This window comes from Gopherus evgoodei, chromosome 8 (assembly GCF_007399415.2).
Source record: "Gopherus evgoodei ecotype Sinaloan lineage chromosome 8, rGopEvg1_v1.p, whole genome shotgun sequence".
Classification (NCBI taxonomy): domain Eukaryota; kingdom Metazoa; phylum Chordata; order Testudines; family Testudinidae; genus Gopherus; species Gopherus evgoodei.
In genome coordinates, this window is record NC_044329.1 from 12,905,656 (window position 1) to 12,927,708 (window position 22,053).

A 22,053-nucleotide genomic window follows, 5' to 3' on the forward strand; every position below is an offset into this window, starting at 1 on the left:
ACAGGTGGTCAGCCTAGAAGATCTCATAGCTCCTTTTGACCTTAAACTCTGACTTTAAAGCTGTTGCTAGTTCCAAGAGAGAGATAAGGAGTACACACATTTTTAAAGGAATAATTCAACCGCATTTTTCTGAAACACCATTTAGGACAAAATTCCTCTCTCATATCCATATGGGAGTTCCTGAAGGGTGTTCTGCACCTGTAGGCAGTCCCAGATATCAAAGTCAAGCTCTGCTGCATGGATCTGAAAGGAGAGTCTTGTTTTTACAAGACACATACATTGTCTTTTTAAAGTAATCTACAAACCAGTTCAGTAAAAGCTAACTGAATTTGTTTCCACAATATTAGTTCTGTCCCAAAGCTCAGTCCTGGCAACACAATGTTCCACAATAATCAGCCAAATCTTCCCTCCTATGGCTGCGCTCCTCAACCTCCGCAGGGTTCAGCTCATTGAGTTGCCACACAATCTGTACTTCTGTCTGGGTCGCATAGCTTTTGGCCACATAACTTGCCTGTGCCCACTGATCTCTTGGCAGGCCGCACACCTTACTGCCCTTTGTGCAAAGACAGGATGGAATGGAAGATCCTGCTGCAGGAAGCAGCATTAATTTCTGCTGGCTTTTGTGGGTTACCAGGAGAGCTATTCCCCACCCCGACATGGAGATGGAGAGGTTTTAGAGTAGACTTCTCTACTCCCCTTTCTGCAAATTCTAGGCCATATCTGCTGCTTGGCTTCCTTCTGCACAGCATCTGGCTAAATGTAAACAGTAATTTGAGGATATAATTGTGCCTGGGATGTTCTTCAGAAAAAGAAGCAGATAACTCTTGTTACCTAAATGAAAATAACAGCCATGCTTTTATTTAGAAATGATACAATTCATACCTCCCACTTTCTGCTGCTATGAAATCTGCATGGGGTTTGGGAAAATTCTGCCATGGACAAATTCTGGAGTGTCATTAAAGCTGGCTTTGGTTGATTCTTCCAGCGGTCTGAACTGTGAGAGCTCTCTGGGCCCGGAAGGGAATCAGTGTGCTACGACGCAAGAGGTGTCAAGCAATGCACAGAGAGCCTGCATGAACACACGTGTGCCTGCATGCTCTCACCTGTCGCTCTTGGTCTGAAGAACAAAGAATTAAAAGCCAAAACATAGGCATGATTGATGGCTTTAATATTTTACAAACAGACATGCTAGTAAGACTCACTTATGCAACCAAATAACTCCTAGTTCCTTCATGTCTTCAAAATTTGGTTTATATCCAGTTGACAGAGTCCTCTAATATTTTCATTATAAACCTTTCTGTGCCATATGAAAGAATCCTATTTACTTCTGACTTTGCCTCAAGCCATTAACTGACAGACTGGCTGCTAACTACAGTTAACAAATGATTTCCCAGAGATTACGGTTTAAGTAAAAAATGTTCCAAGTTAAACAGGCTTCTTTACAACAAGGAATTTGAATTATGCATCCAGAGGTTTGGTACGTGTGTCCAAAAAGTATGTAGTACAACTGTTGAGGTTTTTCTCATCAGCATGTTACAAATCTGTTGTCAGATTAATAACACAAATTTGTATAGTGCATGTATTTTATAAAACATTTTGGGATCATACACTCACAACAACATTTCTATCTAGCTACCACCACCTTATGGAATGTATCATTTATGTTGGAAAAGCTATTTGTTTTTTCAAGTGAAACAAAATGCCAATTGCCTACGAGGGGGAACAGTGGTTTGGAGCCACCTGCAACTTCCTGAAGGATTATGAAGTTACAATTTGTTTAATATTCAGAAATACATGCTGTACAAAGCAACAGTAGGGTGTTTTTTTTAACTGTTTGGAGTATTTCTAAAATGCCCATCACCTTAGTAGGTTGACAGTGGGTTTTGGACAAGATATTTATTTTTAAATTTGACATGGCTTTCCTTTCAGTGCTTCTGAAACTACTTATAAAACACTGAATAATTAAACCTCAAAGAAAAATGAGGCACAGAGGAGTAAAAACCAGTTTTACAGAGAGAGTTCACGTCAGAGCTGAGAGAGGACCCAGGTTCTCTGACTCCCAGTCCTGTGCTTTATTCACAAGGCCATTCAATTTCTCTTCCACAAATCTTGGTAACATCCTTCACTACATACATGACTCAAACATTCTCCATTACCCTATATACAACTACTATACTAATGCACATTCATTAGATATCTACATGTTGTGCCTATCAGGCAAAGCGCCTGGTGCCCTACATCAATAAGATCACGCAATTACATATAAATAAATATGAACACCTTACTAGAACCTAGATGCTAAACATAGAGGGTTAAATCCAGCCTGGTGGAAGCAGGCACAACTCCTTTGAGTGTGTTTCATGGTTGAGATTCACAGTTCATGTATTTGGTTTTGCATTTTTTTCCCCAACTTGTGCCAAGAGCGACACACCTAGCAACCATTTTGAATGTCATTGTATGAATGACACCAACCTCTGTGCTGGACACCTCTGCCTGCACACTTACTGAAGACAAATCTGGTCTCCTTGTTTATCCTAGTATTCTGCCTTAATCCCTTAGAACATATTTTTATTTACATGCACGCCTGTTCTTTCCCTGCTACTTAACACAGTTTGGGAAACAGTTTTCACTAGTCCTGCAGACATCCACAGTTGTTTGCAAGTGTTGGACTTGACTTGGCAACAACCATGGGTTTTGACTGAATTATAAGTTAAGTCGCAAACAATTTGGTTTCTAGTATTTGAACAAATGGACTAATGTGACTAACTTCATTATGCAAGAGTATAATGTAATCATCACTGGTCTCACCTGGCAATGTTTTCAGGTGACACTTTTGAATGTTTTGCCATCATTTTCCATGCTCCCTGTGGATTGTGGATCTTCACTGCTTTCAGGTCTGCCCTCTGCAGCAGTGTGGAGGATTCCACCCTTTCCAACTTCTTTGCAATACCAACTGCTTCCATTAAAAATTTGGAATTGGTGCAACCACCTCCTCCTGCTCTGTGCCAGGTTTCCTTCCAGCTGAGAGATTTTGGCACCTTAATTATCTCCATTTTACCAGAGATTTCACTTTCTTCTGACACCATATAATAACAGTGTGACACACAAGTGTTGGTAAAAGTCTGATCTTCACTTCCTCCCTCCAATCACATGACAGAAGTTAGTCTCTGGGGCTGGATCTCAGCTCTTTGTTCAACTGTAACTTGTATACCAGATATGTAGCCACCTCCCCATCAAGTATCCTGTGTCAAACAATTTCTACTGTTTGCTTCGTTTCATTTTTTCAAGCTTGTGTGTGAGGTGAGCAGGTTGCACAAACATTCTACTCTATTTGTCTTCATCATGGTAGCCAAAAGAGTAACTGTCACAAAAGTGAAGATCAAAGTCTTATTTGTAAGACAGTTGGCCCTAAGGGTGTAATGCAATTCCCCTGTGTTAGGCAGAATGCTAGTGGCGGGAAGTCTAAAAAAGGAGAAATGCAGTGGTGTTGTAGCTGTATTGGTCCCAGGATATTCGAGAGACAAGGTGGGTGAAGTAATTATCTTTAATTGGACCAACTTCTGTTGGTGAGAGAAGCAAGCTTTCAAGCATATACAGAGCTCCTCTTTAGAACTTAAAGAGCTCTGTGTAAGCTTGTCTCTGTAACCAATAGAAGTTGGCCCAATTAAAGATATTACTTCACCCACCTCGTCTCTTCAAAAACAGAGAGAGAGAGTGTCAGCTATAAGGCAATGGAGTACTAGAGGCCAAAGTTGTTTAGTTTTTTTTTGTTTTTTAAACCAGAAAATCATGAGTTTAATTCCCACCATGCGACATAGATTAGGTTTAACCAAGACCTACTGTGTTGATTCATATATGTGGGCTGGGCTTAAATCTTTACAAAAAATAATGTCTCAATTTTTTGTACAGTGTGTAGTGCTATAGGAACCTGATCCTCTAGGCACTATGGTAATACAACTAATGTAATTTTAAATATATTACAGTCATACCTTTGCAAGCAGGTTTACAATGTTTCTAGTTACACAATAATTTCAATCAACGCCAAACACTGACAACTGTAATTTGATGTAATGAGCAACTCTTTCTTTTGAATGCATGAGTAAACATAGAGACAGTTTCAAGTGCCACTAAGAACTTCCAATACTCAAACGTAGCACCAATCTAACATGTATTCTTTAGTGGGTTCTGCTCATAATAAGTACCCCACAAAGTTTCCCTGTACCAGGCCAGTGGAGTGCCAGGAAACCTAGACACACTTATATTGCCAGATGTGATCTTGGTCTCAGCCATGAAGTTAGTCAGGTTGTGAGCCTGGATTGCTTACCACTGAGATGGGAATATACCCTGAAAACACTGTGATTGTATTCATTTGTGAATACATTTACTTTATGAGGCTTGTAGAAGTCCAAATTCTAAGGACTATTTCATCAGGGTTTCCCCTCTCATCTTTTAAGGAACTACATTAGCAACAGCTAACAGTTATTTGATGGCACTTGATTCTCCAAACTTACTGAAGGCCTGTAAACATTTCAACAGCCTGAATAAAAATGTTAGACAATGTTACCACTGGAAAGGAACTCTGAAGCTGGACGTGGGACGAGATTTACCCTTTAAGTTGAAACACAATTTAAAGGCTGAATAAAACTCCCACAAAGAATCACTTAAACTTGTATTTCCCAAAGACTTTGTCTACTATACCATTACAAACACAGTTACATCTGATTTGAATGAAACGTCAGATGTAATGGTTTTCATGCCAGCTATATAATGCCAGCTATGGTTTTCATGCCAGCTATTTTCTTGAACACCCTATTATTTTGTTTGATATCTCCAAAGCTTTTCTCCCAAACCCATAAGCAAACTAACTTTTAGGGAAATAAATAGTTTCCAGTGGGTTTAGAGGAGACATACAGTTCAAGGTAGGGATGGGCTGAAGCCACAACATTCAAAACACCCTCCTTCAAAATTTGAAGATTTTGGATCCTTAATCCAGATCTCTACTTACAAAAGAAAAATTCAATTACAGATCAACACCTACATTGCAAACTTTTTTAAAAAAAGAAATACCCTTAAAATAGTGAGGATCTTTTTAAAAACAGGGGAAGCTCAACTGATGTAAATTGACCTAACATTGTTTTCCATGGAGCTATGAGAATTTACATGAGCTGAGGATCTGCCTCCCAAATTCCAAAATTTGGAGGTTATAAATTCTCAGGCTTCAAGGCATAAGCGAAACTAACTGATGAGGTTAGGAAGAAGCTTTCCTTTTGGACAAGTTATTCCATAACTGCCTACTGGTGATTTTCTTGCACATTCCTGCCAATATTAAACAACATGGTCTGATTAGGCATGGCAGTTCTTAAACCTAGAGCAGTAGGTAAGAATATAAGTTTTGACAGTCACACTTCTAAAGATCAAGCAAGTACATGCTTTGCTTCTATGACAAACTGAAAACTTAAACCATACAAGAAAAATATGACTGTTTAAGGAAATTCTGTTGACAATGCCTATGAGAAGAACTTCCCTATTGAGGGAAAAAAAGAGGAATAATTCAGAAGAATGGTGAAAGGAGAACACAGCTGATGTTTTCAAGCACTGAGGCTGTCAAATTGATGACAAGGAAAGCGTTTTCCTGTGAGAAAGCAAATCTCTACTGATTACCCATTTTTTCAATAAAACTAGCCAGAGGAGCAGGAATAAAAGCAGAAAGAAAAGGCAATAGATGGAAGACTATTTATGGGACAATAATGTCCTGTTTCTAAGTGCATTCAAGTCAGAGCACTCTGTGGGTGTGCATGCATGTGGATGTCAACGCAACTATTTCATGATTGCCGAAATTACTACTAGCCAGCATCCTCTGTGAATGGCTATTTTTAGGACCCAGCTTTTCATGTGGTATAATGATGTGGATTTTACAAGAGTATTTATAATGTGTTTCATATGGTGTAGAGTCCTGCTCAAATTGGTTTGTATCAGAGAACATTTAAGAATTTTTTTCATTTCTTACTTTATATTATTGCTTCTGCTTCAGATTTAGGGTTAGTATTTGTTTGTCCTAAGTGACAAAATTGGTTGTCAAGGCATTGCATCAAATCAACTCATGAGCCCAGAAAACGTTAGTAGAGACCTGAAAATCTGCTTGTCTCTTAGTGTTCTGATTTCGAAGCCCACATTGCCACCTGTTGTAAGTTATGGCATGAAACCACAGTCCAAAGGCCAGATTTTGGTCTCCATTATACCAGTGTCAATTAGGTTATGCCTGCCAGTGTAACTGAGAGCAGAATTTGGTCCAACATCTAAACAGTAAAGTCATATTAAAGAGGTTGGATGCAGAACATTTTTTCAGCAGGAAACAACTTCTTTTCTCTTTCAACTTACATGACACAAAAGCATGTGCTAGTGATTTCCAGGATGCAATATTTTATGAGATCCAAATAATTAACCATTGCATGCCATAGAACAGGAACCAATTTTCATTTGGTAGATTTTAGGAGATTTTATCTCCCAAACATGAAAACAATATCTGTAGGACCACTCTTCTGTTAGAACACAGGTTCATTTCAAAAACCTTGCGTGAAGAACATCAACTAAACAATTATTTTAAAAACATGCTCATTTTGTTGCCCTTTTGCTGAGTCAATAATACTTTGTGATTCTAGCCTCTCACATTTTCCTTTTTGTATATGTCACATCACAGAAGAATCTGTTTCCACTAACATATGCCATTCCAAAGAATAAACCACAGGAGAAAATAAAGTCAGCATACAGCATAGGGTTTGAATCACTTTTTAAAAAATATACTTATTTGGTCAGTCCATGATTACTGTGTGGCTCTTTAACACAGATGTGTATTTTGTATATACAGTTCAAACGGCTCAGCAGAACAAAAGAGACACTCTGTTTTTTGCCTAACATTTGATCAGACTTCAAACTATTCTAAGTGGATGTGGAGAGTGCTCTAGATTAAAATACCTAGTTGTAGTGTGTAGTTAAAATCTCCCATGTTAGTTTTTAAGAGAAAACTAATTTTGGGACCAAGTAAAACAAAATGGACCAGATTCTTTGGTGCAGCTGAATTGTGCTTAGCACGGGACCTGAGGTTGGGGGTGTCGGCCACCTTAGTGACCCTTTAACCTTGAGCTTCTGGCCAGTTTGACAGTCTGGATACCAGTGGCGCCAAAACGCCACTTTGCCAGTTGGGGCTTGCCAGAGTATGGATGCAGCCCCCAACCATGACTCCTTTCCTATGCCACTGAAAGACTAGAAAGCAACTCTGACTTGGAAGGAGAGAGAAGACCAGGAACAATCACAAGATATTTAAATACCTAGAAACATTGCTGAGTGACCATTTACACCAATGTCATATTAACAATACTACTAGATTACAGAGGATTAAGCAAGCCTTCTAGTCAATAATTAAAGCAAACAGTCAGTCGCAGATCCTCTAGAGAATTTTTTAATACTCACCAATACATATGAAATGACTCCTCACAATAAGTAGGTTTCTATGCATTAGATTTTTATCTGTAAATATCAGTAAAACATCAATTTCACACCCCCCTCCCCCCACAAACTGAGGAAAAATATTTCCTCTGATGATTGAAATGTAGTTATAGGCAAAAAAGAAATGTTTGATTTAAAAATATTTACTTGTACAGTCTGACATGGGCTGTTGACATTTTGTGTTTTAACAATTAAAGCTTTAACTTTTTGAATCTCAACATCTGTCATTAACTGTCTGCACCCCCATTCTAGCATCCTTCATAATTTCCCACAACTGTGAATTTAAATTGATAAAAATAAATGCATAAAACCCCCTGATATTGGCTGTTGAGATTATTAAAAAAAAAAAAAAAAGCTGCTGCATTGATAGGCTTTGCAGAATATCTCCTTTTAGAATCATGTTATATATATTTTATCCTTTGACACTTTCTAATAGTTCAACATGTATCACGTTTATTTTTTTTTTAAATTATGCACCAAGAAGATCAGCAGCTCGCTTTATTTCTGACTTGAACTAAACACTCCATATATCAGGTGTGGAGAAAAGAGAAGCAGATGGGCTTCCTAACTAGAGGTACCATTGCTCAGAGCTAAACCACAAAGGGCCTGTTCAAAGGCTTATCCTTCCTGGACAGTCAACTGCTTCCTTCTCACTCAATGACTTACATCTGTGAGTTAAGTTAGGGGCCAGTTTCTGCCATCCTTACTCACATTAAGTAGTATCTCACTCTGAGTAATCCCACTGATTTCCATTAAACTACTCAGCTTGAGTAATGGTGGCAGAATTTAGCCCTCAGTAGATTGGAGTATGGTGTTAATTCAGAAACCTCTAAATGCAAACAGACAGAAAAGGGTGGGTCTCTGCAGTGATTATGCGTCACATGATGAGGAGAGACCAACGCACAGTGAGAGAGATTTGGCCAATTTGGTTTAGAGGTGACAGAGAAAAGGCCTTTGCGTGCATTTGGATCCTCAAGGCTCAAAAGTATACGATGCTGTGATTTCCTTTACAAAAACAAAGTAGGAGGAGGATGTAATGCTCCTAAAATGTGCTGAACTGGTTGCCCTAGAGAATGAAGTCCTCAGTTTATGCACACAATAGTTTTGGTGCAGACAGCATGAAGCGCCAAGCATACCTCAGCACTAACATAGCAGGGTGAGAAGACATTCCATTATCCAGATCATTCAGAACTTGCTGTCTGCTGGGACGGCTAACCAGTCAGCTCAACAGCAACAAAGGCTTTTATAATGCAGGTACAAGTCCATCAGGAACTGACTGAGATGACAAACTGAGAGGAGTCAGTGCAGTAGCCTATCAGATAGTAATGGTCTTTAGGTCTCCATGATCCAGCTAGATTAGAACTAGCAACCACAAAGTGAACAGCTCTGTAGCCCGTTAAAACTCCTCTGAGTCAAGTCCTCCTATTGAACTTTTGTTCCATCTTCCAGATCCAGGAAGATTAATGAGCAAATATCATGTTATAGCTTTTTTTCCTTTTCTTGAGGATCTATTTGAAAGAAGACAACATGAAAGAGCCCACGTGGGGATATTCATGAGATCCCACTGTAGCAGCAACACAGGACATTGTGTAGGCTGAGAACTTTCCCCTAGGATGGTGACTTCTTTAAGACTCTGACAAGAATCATGTACATAGTTTACTGCCTTTGTGACCTCCACCCACCACTGGTAAATTGAGGCAACAATGTAGAGCACTCTTTGAGAGATACTGACAGTACTAAGAAAAAGCACCAAGATAAAGAAGTAAGCTGTAGTGAGAAAGGCATGTAAAGCTAAAGAATAGCAGCAGAGAATAAAGGAATGAGTATTGTCTGATGTTGAGTGACTCTAAGCAGGGTCATGCATCACTGATTCAAGGTAGTAAGTGAGAGGGAAGTTGCAGTTCTGGTTGTGGCGATACACTACCCCAGGAACCACTACAGCAAAGTACTTTGTGGATGGCCAGCACTACTGCGGAAGTGGCCCATGCAGAATCAAAGCAACAATGAATGCATGAAACATTTGGGGGGTTTCCATCTGGACTCATACCCAAGGCAGAAGTCTTGACTGAATGGCAGATGCACAAACTTTATTACAACTCACACAAACCCACTCTGTCCAAGGAAACGTTATTCATCTCCCTACAAAAATACTCACATCATTCATTTAAATTTTATATGAGCAGAGGTACAGGATGTTGGATTATGAATTTCCTTTATTTTTTCTAAGGCCACAAGTGAATCATGAAAGTGAAATGCTAAATTGCACTAAAGGAACTTTAAATGTGGTGTCACTGTAATACTTACAGTGCAAATGTAACCACTGCCAGACAGAACCGTATAGTGAAATAAGCATGAGTGATAGATACCAGCTGTTTTTAAGGAAGTATGTGTCAGTGTACAACTGTAATCTGACATCTTTATACATAGACAGTAAGGATCAGACTTTAATCTTAGGTGTGCAATGCACGTAATCGCACTCTGAAAGATCTGCTATACTAGCAGATTTTCTAAGATACATAGGGATACAAGCTGCTCATATATCTATCATTAAAATCTGGCCCATCATAGATACACCATGAGATAGTAAATATAGTCAGCCATACGGATGTGTTAATGTGTTTGCATGGTTAGTCACAGAAATGGTTACATGTAGAGGTAAACAAGAGAAGCATTCTGCCGGCAACTCTGCACTGAGGATTTCTATGTGAACACAGAGGTTTAATAGTGTCTGTAAGTTGACTGTAAAAAATTGACTGCAGGTAGAAATGTGTTAGTCTTGAGCTTGGAGAAACATTGTGTTAAAGATTTTATTTTTAATCTCAATTTGCGAAGAGCGAAATGGTGAGTATTAGGTTTAGCAAGTACGTTCCCTTGTTTCAGACACACTGTATCCCTGATAAACCTAAAAATCACTTTGTTCTTCAAAGTGAAAGTTTCCAGGACATTAATCAATAACACGGATGAGCCTTGTGAGTTTTGGTTTAGGTTTGTTCTTGTTTTTAAAATATTCCCACAGCTGATTTAGTAACACTTTAACAAACAGCAACAACAATAATCCAACCTGCATGGGTGGTGACTTTAACACACATCAAAATTAACGTAATTACAACTAAATACCAGTAAACTATGCTCATGATTGATGCAACAAGTGACAAGGTATCCTATTAACGAATTGTTGTGGGAGGATACATATACGACACCCTTTAAACATGTGCATACACCTATTCACAAGTAAAGAGAATTACAGAAACAAATAAAAGTTTATATGTGAGATTTTTCTTCAACTTTTTTCAGTCAAAATTTTTTTAAAAGAAAGTTTTATTACTGGGGGTGCGGGGCAAAGGGCCATACCCTGTCATTGGTTCTTACACAGAACTCTCTAATTTATTTCAAATAGTTCAATTATTTCAAGTACTGCTTCAGATACAATATGGTGGTACAATATGAATCCCCAGAAATTAAATTTTGCTCAGGATATGACCACAGCTGAACCAAACGTAAATAGAATACTTTGGAATCTCTGTCTTCTGGTATATTCGACCATCCAGCATTTCACTTTGAATATAAAGAACTATTTTCACCCTCATCTGATCTTGAGCAAGGTGAAGAGGTAGAAGATGTGATTTGGTCAGGGGAGAGTAATGTCCCTGCTCGGACGTCCCTTGGCCAGGCAGTTACTTAACTATCTCCTTTCCCTTCAAGTGACAGAAGCAGGATAACTGGTGTTTGGCACCTGCAGGGGAAGAGCACTTTCCCACTTGTGCCCAATAGTGTGGCACCTACCGTCAAGAGAAACTGATTGAAATCATGATGGCTCCACCGATTTCACTCAGCAGCAGGCACGAGTGGTAAGGCACAGAGCTACTTTTCCTTTGCAGCTGCTAGTCTGAGCTAATCTATCTAATCAGGTATTTATATGGCCCTGAGCATCTAAAGAGATAGATATTGACACATTATGATTACACTGAACCCAGTAAGAGTTTTGCCATTGATTGCAATAGGGCCAGAATCTGTCCCTAACATTTTTTATCTCAAACTATTACAATATTTGCACCAATAGGAAGGTGAACCCAAAGTTCCAGATTTAAAGTATATTTGAGTAGTAGCTCACTGAACTACATTTACACATTATTTGTTGGCCACTTCTTGTAATACTACTTTTCTGTTCATATTCTGGAGAGTTAGGGATCAATGTTTTGCTGTGTGATACTTTGGCACAGCAAGTGGAGGGAACTTGCCAGGAACAGGACGTGATTTTCAGTCACTGAGAAGGCAACTTTGCATCTCTGAGGGAAAGGCGCTAAAATAGAATTTAGCCCTGTCTTGTACTAGTAATGGAGGACACACAAAACTGAATGGCTTGTCTAGAAAACTCTGGACTCCTCCCAGGTGAAATGGGCTACAGAGGATAATTCTGGGGAGGTTCTTAGTATGTCTTGTTTGGTTTAAGGAAGATGGGCTTTTTTATACTGAGTAAATGCTAATGTATTCTAAGGAAGCGGTTAGAGTTTGTGTAGCACTGCCTTCTACTGAATGGAAACTCAACTGATTCGCTGTGTGCCATAGATGTCATACTGCTAACAGCTAATGGAGATTCTCTTTTAGCTGAAACAGATTCTGATATTATCACATGATTCCTGAGAACTGGGGCCATAGGCATATGCCTTGTGTGGCTATGCCTTAATCCAGCCTTGCCCAAGGTTGTAGTCAAACCCCACTGAGAGAGAACCAAATCTGAGGAGCCCCGCAGAGTTATAGGGTATCAGATTTTGAAAATCCATGCAATCTTCTGTCAGTGGCATCTCACTGTGGCATCTCAAGTGGGTGAATCTTAGGACAGTATTTCTACTTTCCCCCTTCCAATCTGAGCTTTGTTTTGAAGATCTATTCTTAAATACTTTTAAAGAGATTCTGTAGGGTGTTTCCTTTCCAAATAACTGGGGGCACTGAAGCCTCAGTTTGCTAGAGTCCAAAGAATGGGAAAGCCACTTCAGAGTTTTAGCCTTGTATTTGAAAAGCATTAATTATTCCCTAAATTACCTTACAAGCCCACCAAATCCAACTGTGTTGCATGCAAAATGACAGCAAAATTTGGCCCCAAGACTAGATGGTCTGATCCTGCCCAGTTAAAGTCACTGGGAATTCTGTCACTAACTTTAGAAGTGCAAGGTTGGCCCCTACGCACTTCCACTATCACACAGTTAATGTCCTTATTTTATATTCCCATATACAAAAGGCAGGAACTTATCAGTGCTTCTGAAATCCTTTAACTACCGTGCGCTACAAGATGTAACAATGTTCAGAAAACTCCCTCAGGCCTAAACTCAGTTATACAACCAGAGCAAGAAGAAGATTTTAATCTGATCAAAGTTTTAACATGTTTGACCTCTACTGTTTGTAACTACCTAAAAGACAGATGTAACTACTAAGGAGGCACCTTAATTTGCTTTAAAAGTCATTTGTACCATTTAAAACAAGGATATACTTTTTTGATTTGATGTTTCATTTGGAAAAATACTTTCTGAACACATTCATATTCATTCATTGGAAGTTTCATGCAGATTTGTAACTGACAGAGTCTACACCTTCTGTTCTTGAGAAAGCTCTAGCTTTCTCAGAGGATGGAGTGCGCGATTGGTCCCTGGATACACATATGCAGCACCAATGTTGACGATGCTAGTCCAGAACACCTTATGACCTAATACATCCACAATCTGTGCAAAGCATGCTCAAGGAGGTATCAATATGATCGATCATAATCACAATAAAAGAGCCTTATCAGTCTATTGCAGGGGCAGCCTGAATTTAACCAGCACGCTAAATAGCTGACCACAGGGCACTAAAATGAGGTCTTTAGCAGGGGTGCTGGAACAATATGTGTAATGGGGGTGTTGAGAGCCATTGCACCAAACTGTAAACCCCATATATGATGAAAATTACTTCAACGGGAGGTGTGGCAGCATCCCTAGTTCCTGCACCTATGGCCCTTAGCCACCATTTCACTGTAAGGTGAGAGCAAAACTTGTCAACTGGAGCATTCTACTGCTGGTGAACTCAAGCACCAACTTACTTTTAAATCATGCTTCAAGAAAGGCACACATGCACATAAAAATCAGGATTGGGTGCATTTCAATAAAATGCATATGTATATATGAAACCTACTATGATATGAGGTCTTGACAAGAGATCAGTTCAAGCACTCCTGTCCATTACTTCAGTTAGCAAGCTACGACTGAGCCCTAAGGGAAACCGAAACAACTGGGGCTAGTGTGAAAATAAATTAAAAAAAAATAATAATGTTACCACAGTAATGCTAACGTTGTGACTTGTTCACAAAAGTATAGACACTCCAAACTAACTCCAGCCTTAATTCACAACACCATGTCTAAGTAAAGCAGGAATCCCCAGACAATATGTAATTTTATAATGCACTACAGTGCAGGGGTTCAACTTTCAGCCTTAATTCTGAATGCTCTTGGATATTTCAGGGATCTTTGCTATGCCTGAGGTATATTTTTCTTAATGGTTTAATGAAAAACCCCTCACAGTTTGAAAAAGCACTGCCTGGTTCATTCTCTTTTTTCGGGGGAAGGGGGAGGATTACAAAATTCATCCCAGCCGCCTACAAATGTTCACAGGAAACCCCAGTTAGAGAAAATACTTCACTACCAAGTAGATGCACTACTGTGATGTACAACCCCATTTTTCACATATTAAAAGAAAACAAACTCCACTTCCTTAACCTGCCAGAATTTTAATTAAAAAACACAATATTTTTCTTGGAGGACGAGTACAGTATCCCAAATCAGTCATAATGCTGATCACACAATCAGCGGGAATAACCGTCAGATCAAGACCTACTTCTTATAAAACATGGACAGTATTAATATAATCACAAATGATAGTAGTAAAAATACTTACTAGGTTAACTTTTGTAAAATCAGTCAATCAATACCAGCACAGACCAAATTGCCCAGAAGAAAATATTAGAGTTATACGTATTGCACCTTCTTTACACTTAAAGGAAGACTAGCAACTTCTCTTTGACTTAAGGAAGAACTCTTTTCATACTTCTTAAAGATATTGCAGATTTTGAGAGAGAAAATTAAATCACCATTTCGATCCACCAAACTTAAGGCATTGCACAATCTGTATGGCTTGATTTAAACGATTTCCATTGATTTTAATGGGCTTTGAATCATGCCCACCCTGCCTGTCATTTTTCACACTCTTGATTTCTGTACTGTTTGTTTTACTCTGTCTTCCTCCAACTGTAAACCTGTACTTTTTTACATTAGCGGTGGTGGGAGGTTCCTTATCTGGTTCACTAACCAAAAACCTGTTTCTTAACCACACTGCTAATAAATAGGCTGCCACAGTTTTAACCAATAGAATAAGATCTGCAAAGGGTTAATTGATATAAATATTCACAGACTTCTGAAGCATCTGAATAGCTCCTGTGCCAACACAAGTGACAGCTCATCCAAGTTCTGTACCAGGGAGCACAAATTAATGCCATTGTAAAAAACAGCTTTAGTATCACGCTTCAAAATATAATAGTGAAAGAAGGGCATTATCTGTTAGAGAAATTAGGGGATTAACAGGAACCTGGAGTAAAGGGTAGGGAGATGGTAAGCAAGACAAGATGCATATACAATGCTCCATATTGGCACTGCCTTGCAAATGTATCATTTATTTTTGTACAATGAAGAAAATTATAAAAACTTAGAGGCAGGTCCTCAGCTGCTGTATGCTGACTTTGGTGGAATTACTACAACTCCACCAGCTGAAGATCTGCCCGGTAAAGTGTAACCGCACTACAGACACAAGCAGATTTCAAAAATAACTAGACACCACCACTATCCTGCAAGCTAATTACTTTAAATCTGGTGATACTGCAATCGCTTGGATGATGCGCACAAACATTATTATATTACACCTTCACTCAAAGATTTTCATAGCATCCCACCACCGAAGCATTTTCATAGCAGCAGTTTTTGTATTCTTACTTTTCCAGTGCACAAACCTCAGGAGTACATTAAGGAGGTCAAAATAGCTTCTTCAAAATCTTGTAGAAGTAAGATCAAAACTAAAAATGACAGCCATATTCTGTTCTCATTTACACAACTCCTCCAAGTCCAGAATAATGGTTGAAACCCATGCAATCACTCCAGATTACCAGCAATGCTAAGGACGGCAGAATTTGTCCCTTTGTGTTTGTTAGTTACAATTTCTGTTGGAAACTCTGCTAGAGATGGCTATGGATAGGGATTTTCTGCTAAAACCCCTCCCTAAATAGCACACTATATCAAAGAATTCATTTAGCACAACTTACTGTAAGTATTGAAGTGTACCTAATTACTAGAACTTACTTGATATTTCTTTGCAAAACTTCTGTAAAATAAAGATTGGAACAAACATTGCCTGCTAGTCACATTAGATCTTTGTGTAGGACCAACTACAATTAATTAAATATGGTAAAACATCCATCAGTATGGAGATCATCCACAATTGAACCCTTTCATTTGGGGAGGGAGGGGTAGCGCAAAGCAAGCCATTTTACAAGGGGAAGTTGATCTGGGGCTAAACACATACATCACAAATTATCATGTAATATTTAAGTAAAAATGAAGGGGGTATTCTGGAGGAGGTAGCTCTTGCTCTTTTTGTTGAAACACTGGAGATGAAACTAGAAGCTGAGGCGATCTGAAAAGAAGCCACTCTGGATAATTCAGAACTATACCACTGTCCTATGGCTGAGCATCACTTATCCTCTCTGATCTTTTTCTTTTCATTTTTTTAGGCCACCATCCTAGGCATTTGAGAAATAATGCTACATGATGTCAGTAAAACTGTCAAGTTGTTGCATGGCAGACAGCAATATACTTCAATTGTGAAAGGTTAACAACTTCTCGAAAACATGATGAACTCACCAAAGGTGACATAGATCCATTTGGCAGATAAGGGTCTGAGAGCATTAGAAAAGGGTAGCCAGAATAAGCAGATCCTTTGTACATCCCTGTATCCTGATGCTTTATACCTGTTAAAATTAAAGTACATTAAGACTTGCCTTGCAACAGGTCATTCCTCTGCCTGTGCGAGGTGCTTGCAGTTTGCAAACAGAACATTGCGTACATCATATATTTTTGGTGCCTTCTCTACTAGTAGAATTATTTCATGTGCATAGTTTGCCCTTAGGACTTATAAACAGACTGTACTTTCTACCTGTGGGACTAGCCCATTCCCATCAACAACAGCTCTGACTTGGCTTTAGTAACAAAGCCAAATAAAAGCTTATGCTCAAGCCTTTTCCCTTTCGAGCGAAGCAGGCTTCACACAGCAGCAATATTCCTGGACCATCCACCCTGCATCACTGCCGCTTTGAAAAATTTGCCTCCCAGGACCCCACCAAGAGACGAGCCGATCAATAATATTTCAGACACTGTGAGAAAGGGGAGGATTGTTTACACATTAAATGTCAAGGGAGTGACTAAACCCCCTTGCGTTGTGGCAATCCAATCTATCAAGCACGCAAGGGCTTTTTCATCTGGCGAATCAAAGTTCCTCCCTGATTTTTTGAGTGTGTCTGCTCTGATTTATAGAAAGTAACCGAAGTTTCTCTTCTCCCCCCTCCCAGGACTCAGCGCATCACCCAAGTGGTGGTGGTGGGTACAGAAAGAGGAAGGGCAGGAGAAATGAATGGTTTATGAAACTAACCATCTTCCATGTGATCCGGGAGTTTCTCCTGATAAACCCTTTGAGGATCCTGCACACGCCTGATCGCCTGTGGGGGAGGGAGGGAGGGAGAGAAAAGCACAGCGGGGGGGGGGAGACAAAGTTTTATTCATTGCAATAAACCAGAAAGAAATCGGCTAGAAGGAGGCAAAGCCCTTTGTGCGGGCTGGCGGCGGGCTCTCACCTCCGGATCGGCCGCCGCGGCAGCGGGGCTGCTGTTGCTCTCCGACTCGTTCACCAGCGAGGACTTGAGGTCGGCCAGATCGCGCTCGGTGAAGGCGTTTTCCTGGATCTTCTCCTCTTGCTCCCCTTCGTCCTTAAAGGCGATCATCTCGTCATTGGCCCCCAGGTCATCCCCTCCGCCGCTGCTGAGCTGGGGCATGGTCCCCACCCCCCGTCCCCGCCTCGCCCCTTCCGAGCCACACGGGAACTTGGCCGGCTGCGGCCGCTCTCCCCCCACCCCCCGAAGATCAAACCCTTTTTGGGGGGGAAGGGGCGGGGGCAGGGGGGTTGCAATGCTGCAGCCTGGGGGATGGTGATGAAGAAGCAGCAGCAGCAGCAGGATCCTAGGGCCAGCAGCACCCCCCCTCCCCGCCCCCCCCAGCCTCCGGAAAGTTCAGCGAAGTAGCAGCCTGGGGTAGTGCAAGCCCGCGGCTCTGGCCGGGAGAGACACGGCTCTGCAGCGCCCGGCGCCGAGCGGTGTGTGCGAGCGAGGCGGAGGAGCCCCAGCAGCCAAGGGCTGGAGACATCAAAGCAGCCGCCGGCTGATTGACAGCGCAGGGGAGGGGTTGAGTGTGTGTGTGTGTCTCTCTCTCTCGCGCGCGCGCGCGCGCGCGCACCACACATACACATCCCCGCGCCTCTGTCTTAAAGGGCCCGCGCTCGCTTGCTGCGCGCCCAGGCGCGTCCCCGCCGACCGAGCGGGATTCCGGCTGAGGGGAGCTTGGGCACCGCTACACGCCCCAGCCCAGAGCAGCCCGGCTCTGCCCTAGCGCGGGGGAGGTCTCCTGAGGGGGGAGGTCAAGGCGGCTAGGGGGGTTTCCACAGCGAGATTTTAATTTTATTTGGGGGCCAACCAGTGGCTGAAATGTTGAATTTCAGCCCCTCCGCCCGAGCCAGCCCTGGCGCTACCCACCTCGCTGGGGGCCCGCCCCTGACTTACAGCGGGAAAGCAGGATCGGGCCCATCCCAGACGTTTTTGCTTTGGGGAGTGATTGATTGATTTAGCCCGCTTCCACCGAGCCCGAGCCTCGTCGGGTCTCTGCCAGCGCGCCCGGGGCCGGGGCAACGTGCAGCCCTCGAGGGAGCGTGGCAGTGGGTTGAGCATCTCCTCGAAGGGGACAGCTCAGTCTCCACGTGCCCTCTGCCCAGCCCCGGGGTCCTGGCTGGGTCATTCTTGTTTGCAAGTCTTGCAAACACCCTCCTCCCGCTCCCCGAGCTCGTTAGGAACACAGACGTGACGTCGGATTGCAGAAAACTATTAGTTTTCCTAACTTGCCCGGAGGTTCCGGAAACATGAAATTAAACATCTTCGCAGCCAATTTCCAAAGACCCTAGACACGTCTGTGCTGGCGTCATTTTGAAGGGGGAAAAAAACCAAAAAACAACAACCCCACAGTTCCCATGGCAAGGAAAGTCCTCATCTCGGCTGATCACATACAACAGGTCCCGTGCCATGTCTCTGGTAGCTTAGAAAAACACACCGCTGTTTGTTTTCCTTTAATTAAGATTGCATAAGATAGCCTTGAGTTTTGGAGAGTTTTTCTGCAGGTTGTAATGACGCCATGTAAATTGGTCTCTGTGACCCAAGATAGCACATATTTGTCGCATTCAACACTTGAATTAAGGAGCTGAAAATCTGGGTCCCTATTTTGCCTGTTAATTAAGGAGTTTAGTGCTGTGTGTGGCTTTTTATTGCTTTTTAGGGTGAGAATAATTATTTGGTGTCACTTTAAAAAGTAAGCAATATATTTAATTTTTAAAAAACACTGTGACCAGATATGATTTTTTTGTCACAAAACGGTTGCTACTTTTTTTTATGGAGAAAACAATGATCTGTGAAATAGACAGGATACTATACATGATAATGCTTATACATCTCCTTACTCAGCCAGTCAAACCAAATTAATGAAAGTGCTACAGTTTAGGCAAATCCGTTTGTAAATTTCCTTTCTTTTTCAGATTATATTTTAAAAGAATCAAAAGCTGCAATCAACGTGAGGAATAATTTGAATGAAATATTTGCTACTTTAAATTTTCCTTTCTTTCAGATGATCCTCTTGTTTTGCATTTGAAAAAAAAAGTCGTCAGATTTACAGCCCTCCCAAATGGAGATAAAACCTTGGCAATGAGTTGGAAACCTGTTGTAATCTGTGATCCAGGAAACAAAGAGCCTCATTAATGCAGAGATTTTGGTGAGCCTTTGATGTTAGCTAGCATAGCATTCACTCTCAGTTCCATTTGCATTTAAACATTCATAAAAACATCATCTCTGTTTCCTTTGCCTTAAGCAATTTAGGAGTAAAGTATAGCTTCTATTTAAAGAAATCCACTGTGGTGAGGCTTAGAATACAAATATCACATAATCTTCAAGCAGAGCAAATATTTTATCCTATATTTCTGGTAGGCACATAACATTGTATTTAAAACCCAAAATAAAAGATCTATCTTATTTTCATTAACCTTGACCCACACATACAACAACAAAAAAGGGGGTGGAGAGGACAGAGAAAAGCCTTTTTAATCCTAAATACACCAGTTAGTAATTTAATGGAAGTTTTTAAAAAATCCCCAAGATTTATATTATTCACAAGAGAATTTAAAAAAAAAATCTGGATGCCTAAAGCTACGTTACTATATCCATATTTAGGCATTCAGTTCTGAACGTATTGGCCAAGTTTCTTTTTCTTTATTTGTATTGATTTCAAGCTGCTGAATCTTCACTCTATTATTAAAATAGGGTGTAAGGAAAGAGACTTTTATTTTTGCATTTGACTGTAAAAAATAAAATTAACACCTAAGCTTAACTATAATAACAAAATCACCAAAGAAGTCTGTAAATCAAAATAAAATGAACACACACAGAGTTTTTCTTGTAAAGCAATTCACTGCAGTTTGTAGAGTATATTCTGGCTATTGTAGAAAGGAAGCTGTGGTAAAGTTGGGGAAGTCATTTAGAAAACAAAGGCCTATCCACTTTGCTGTCTTCAGAACTATAGGTTCAAACAACTAAATCTAAGAGAAGGGGAACAGTGCTAGAAATATTTCAAGATTCCCAGTCAGGTTGTACAAATCCAGGACACACCATTAAAAACAATCAGATAATGCAGAGTCTCATCAGATGGCATATTGTAGATTGTTTTTCGGTCTTAAACATAAACATATTTCTATATTTGCTATTAAGGCTATGAGTCAGTTTAGTCAGACTTGTTTTTTAAAGCATTATAGGCAAGTTTCCTGTATGATAAATGTCCAAAATTTAAAATTGAAATGGAAAATGGTTCAACACAATTTTACCTTGGGTATGTTTTTGGAGCTGGATCAAAGTAAAGTGAAAAGCCTGGCCCACTTGTCAGATCATATCTGCACTGAACCTCAAGGTTTGATTTGTATTATTTACATGGAAAAGGTCCCAAAAGACCAATTTGGCACTAAGTATCATCATTACATTGTTTCGCTTGTATGGGTGATTAAATCAATTCAGCTTTTCCATTTTAATGTTTTTGGAAAGATGCACTCATCTGTGAATTTAGGAACCTTTTCTTTTGTCATCTTTGTGCCTCTGACATACTTGTTCGTTTTTTATGTTTTTGTTTTTTTTATAAGCAGGACACCTAAAGTAAGAAACACATCTGCTGTCAGCACTGTTAAATTTTCTAATTATCCTCCATTTTTTTACTACAATTAAACATGTATAATAACTTTTCAGAACATTGTCACTTACGTGACAACTATGCATTTTAAAGAATAAAGAGATCTATTTTATCTAATTTAATCATTCCACACTTATCAACATGGTGTATTCTGAATACTGTACAAATGTGTTAAATCGAACAGGTAAAATGTTTTGTGGGTATCACAGTGTGGATCTTCATCCTCACTGGGTGAAGTCCTGGTTCTACTGAAGCCACTGGGAGCATTGCAGTTGGGTCCAGGACTCCACCCATTATTCTGTGAAAAGAAGCTTCAGATTGAGATGGCTGGATCTATTTATCAGTGTTACCAGCTGTGGGGATTTCTATATGAGTCTCGGGAGTCTTGGCTGGAGCCCCTCTGTTATGCCAAAGATGCTGCAGGAAGTAAGCAGAGCTCTCTCCCACCCCTGCTGCTGACACCATTTTTATAGGAGGAGATGGGGGCAGTTCCCACACCCCTCCTGTGAGGGAGGGGACAGCTCCTCTGTTCCTTTCTCCCTCTCCTCTTCATTCCTGCAGCTCCTGGCCTGGGAAGGGGAGTCTGGAGCTGCCCCTGTAATATTGTCCTTTTGATGAGGTTTCTGTCCCAGGCAATCCATAAGGGTGCTCAGCACATGCTGCCAGCTGTGTAGCTCCAGGGGCTCAGAAATCAGGATCATTCCTGTTGGCCTGTTTTTTGTATCTCAGTGGCGGCAACCCCACCTACCCTCTCCCCAACCTGGAAAGTGAATAAGGAATGCTGCTGCAGCCCCCCAGGCCTAGGGAAGGAGGGCAAAGAGCCCCAGAAGGAGCAGAGGTAAGGCTGGGGGAAGGCTAAATGGGGGATGGAATTGAGCTGAACTGGGGAGTGACTGACTGAATTGATGGGTGGGTGTTGATGAGGAGCTGAACTAATGGGAGT

General features: G+C 40.7%; 1 protein-coding gene across 11 annotated transcripts in view; it reads right to left on the reverse strand.

The window, feature by feature from the left end:
* TCF7 (transcription factor 7) overlaps nucleotides 1-17,736 on the reverse strand; it is a 112,577-nt gene extending 94,841 nt beyond the window's left edge. For 3 of the 11 annotated variants that reach the window (XM_030574062.1, XM_030574065.1, XM_030574066.1), the window contains exons 1-3: nucleotides 17,423-17,734; nucleotides 17,221-17,287; nucleotides 16,437-16,543 (exon numbers count right to left, since the gene is read on the reverse strand). In XM_030574062.1, coding sequence (XP_030429922.1) covers nucleotides 16,437-16,543; nucleotides 17,221-17,287; nucleotides 17,423-17,620 — 372 coding nt within the window. In that variant the 5' untranslated portion in view covers nucleotides 17,621-17,734. Of the gene's footprint in view, nucleotides 1-16,436; nucleotides 16,544-17,220; nucleotides 17,288-17,422 lie in introns of all 11 variants that reach the window. The other 8 variants (XM_030574073.1, XM_030574067.1, XM_030574068.1 and 5 more) reach the window with 5 other exon arrangements.
* Between the last annotated feature and the right edge of the window lie 4,317 nt (nucleotides 17,737-22,053).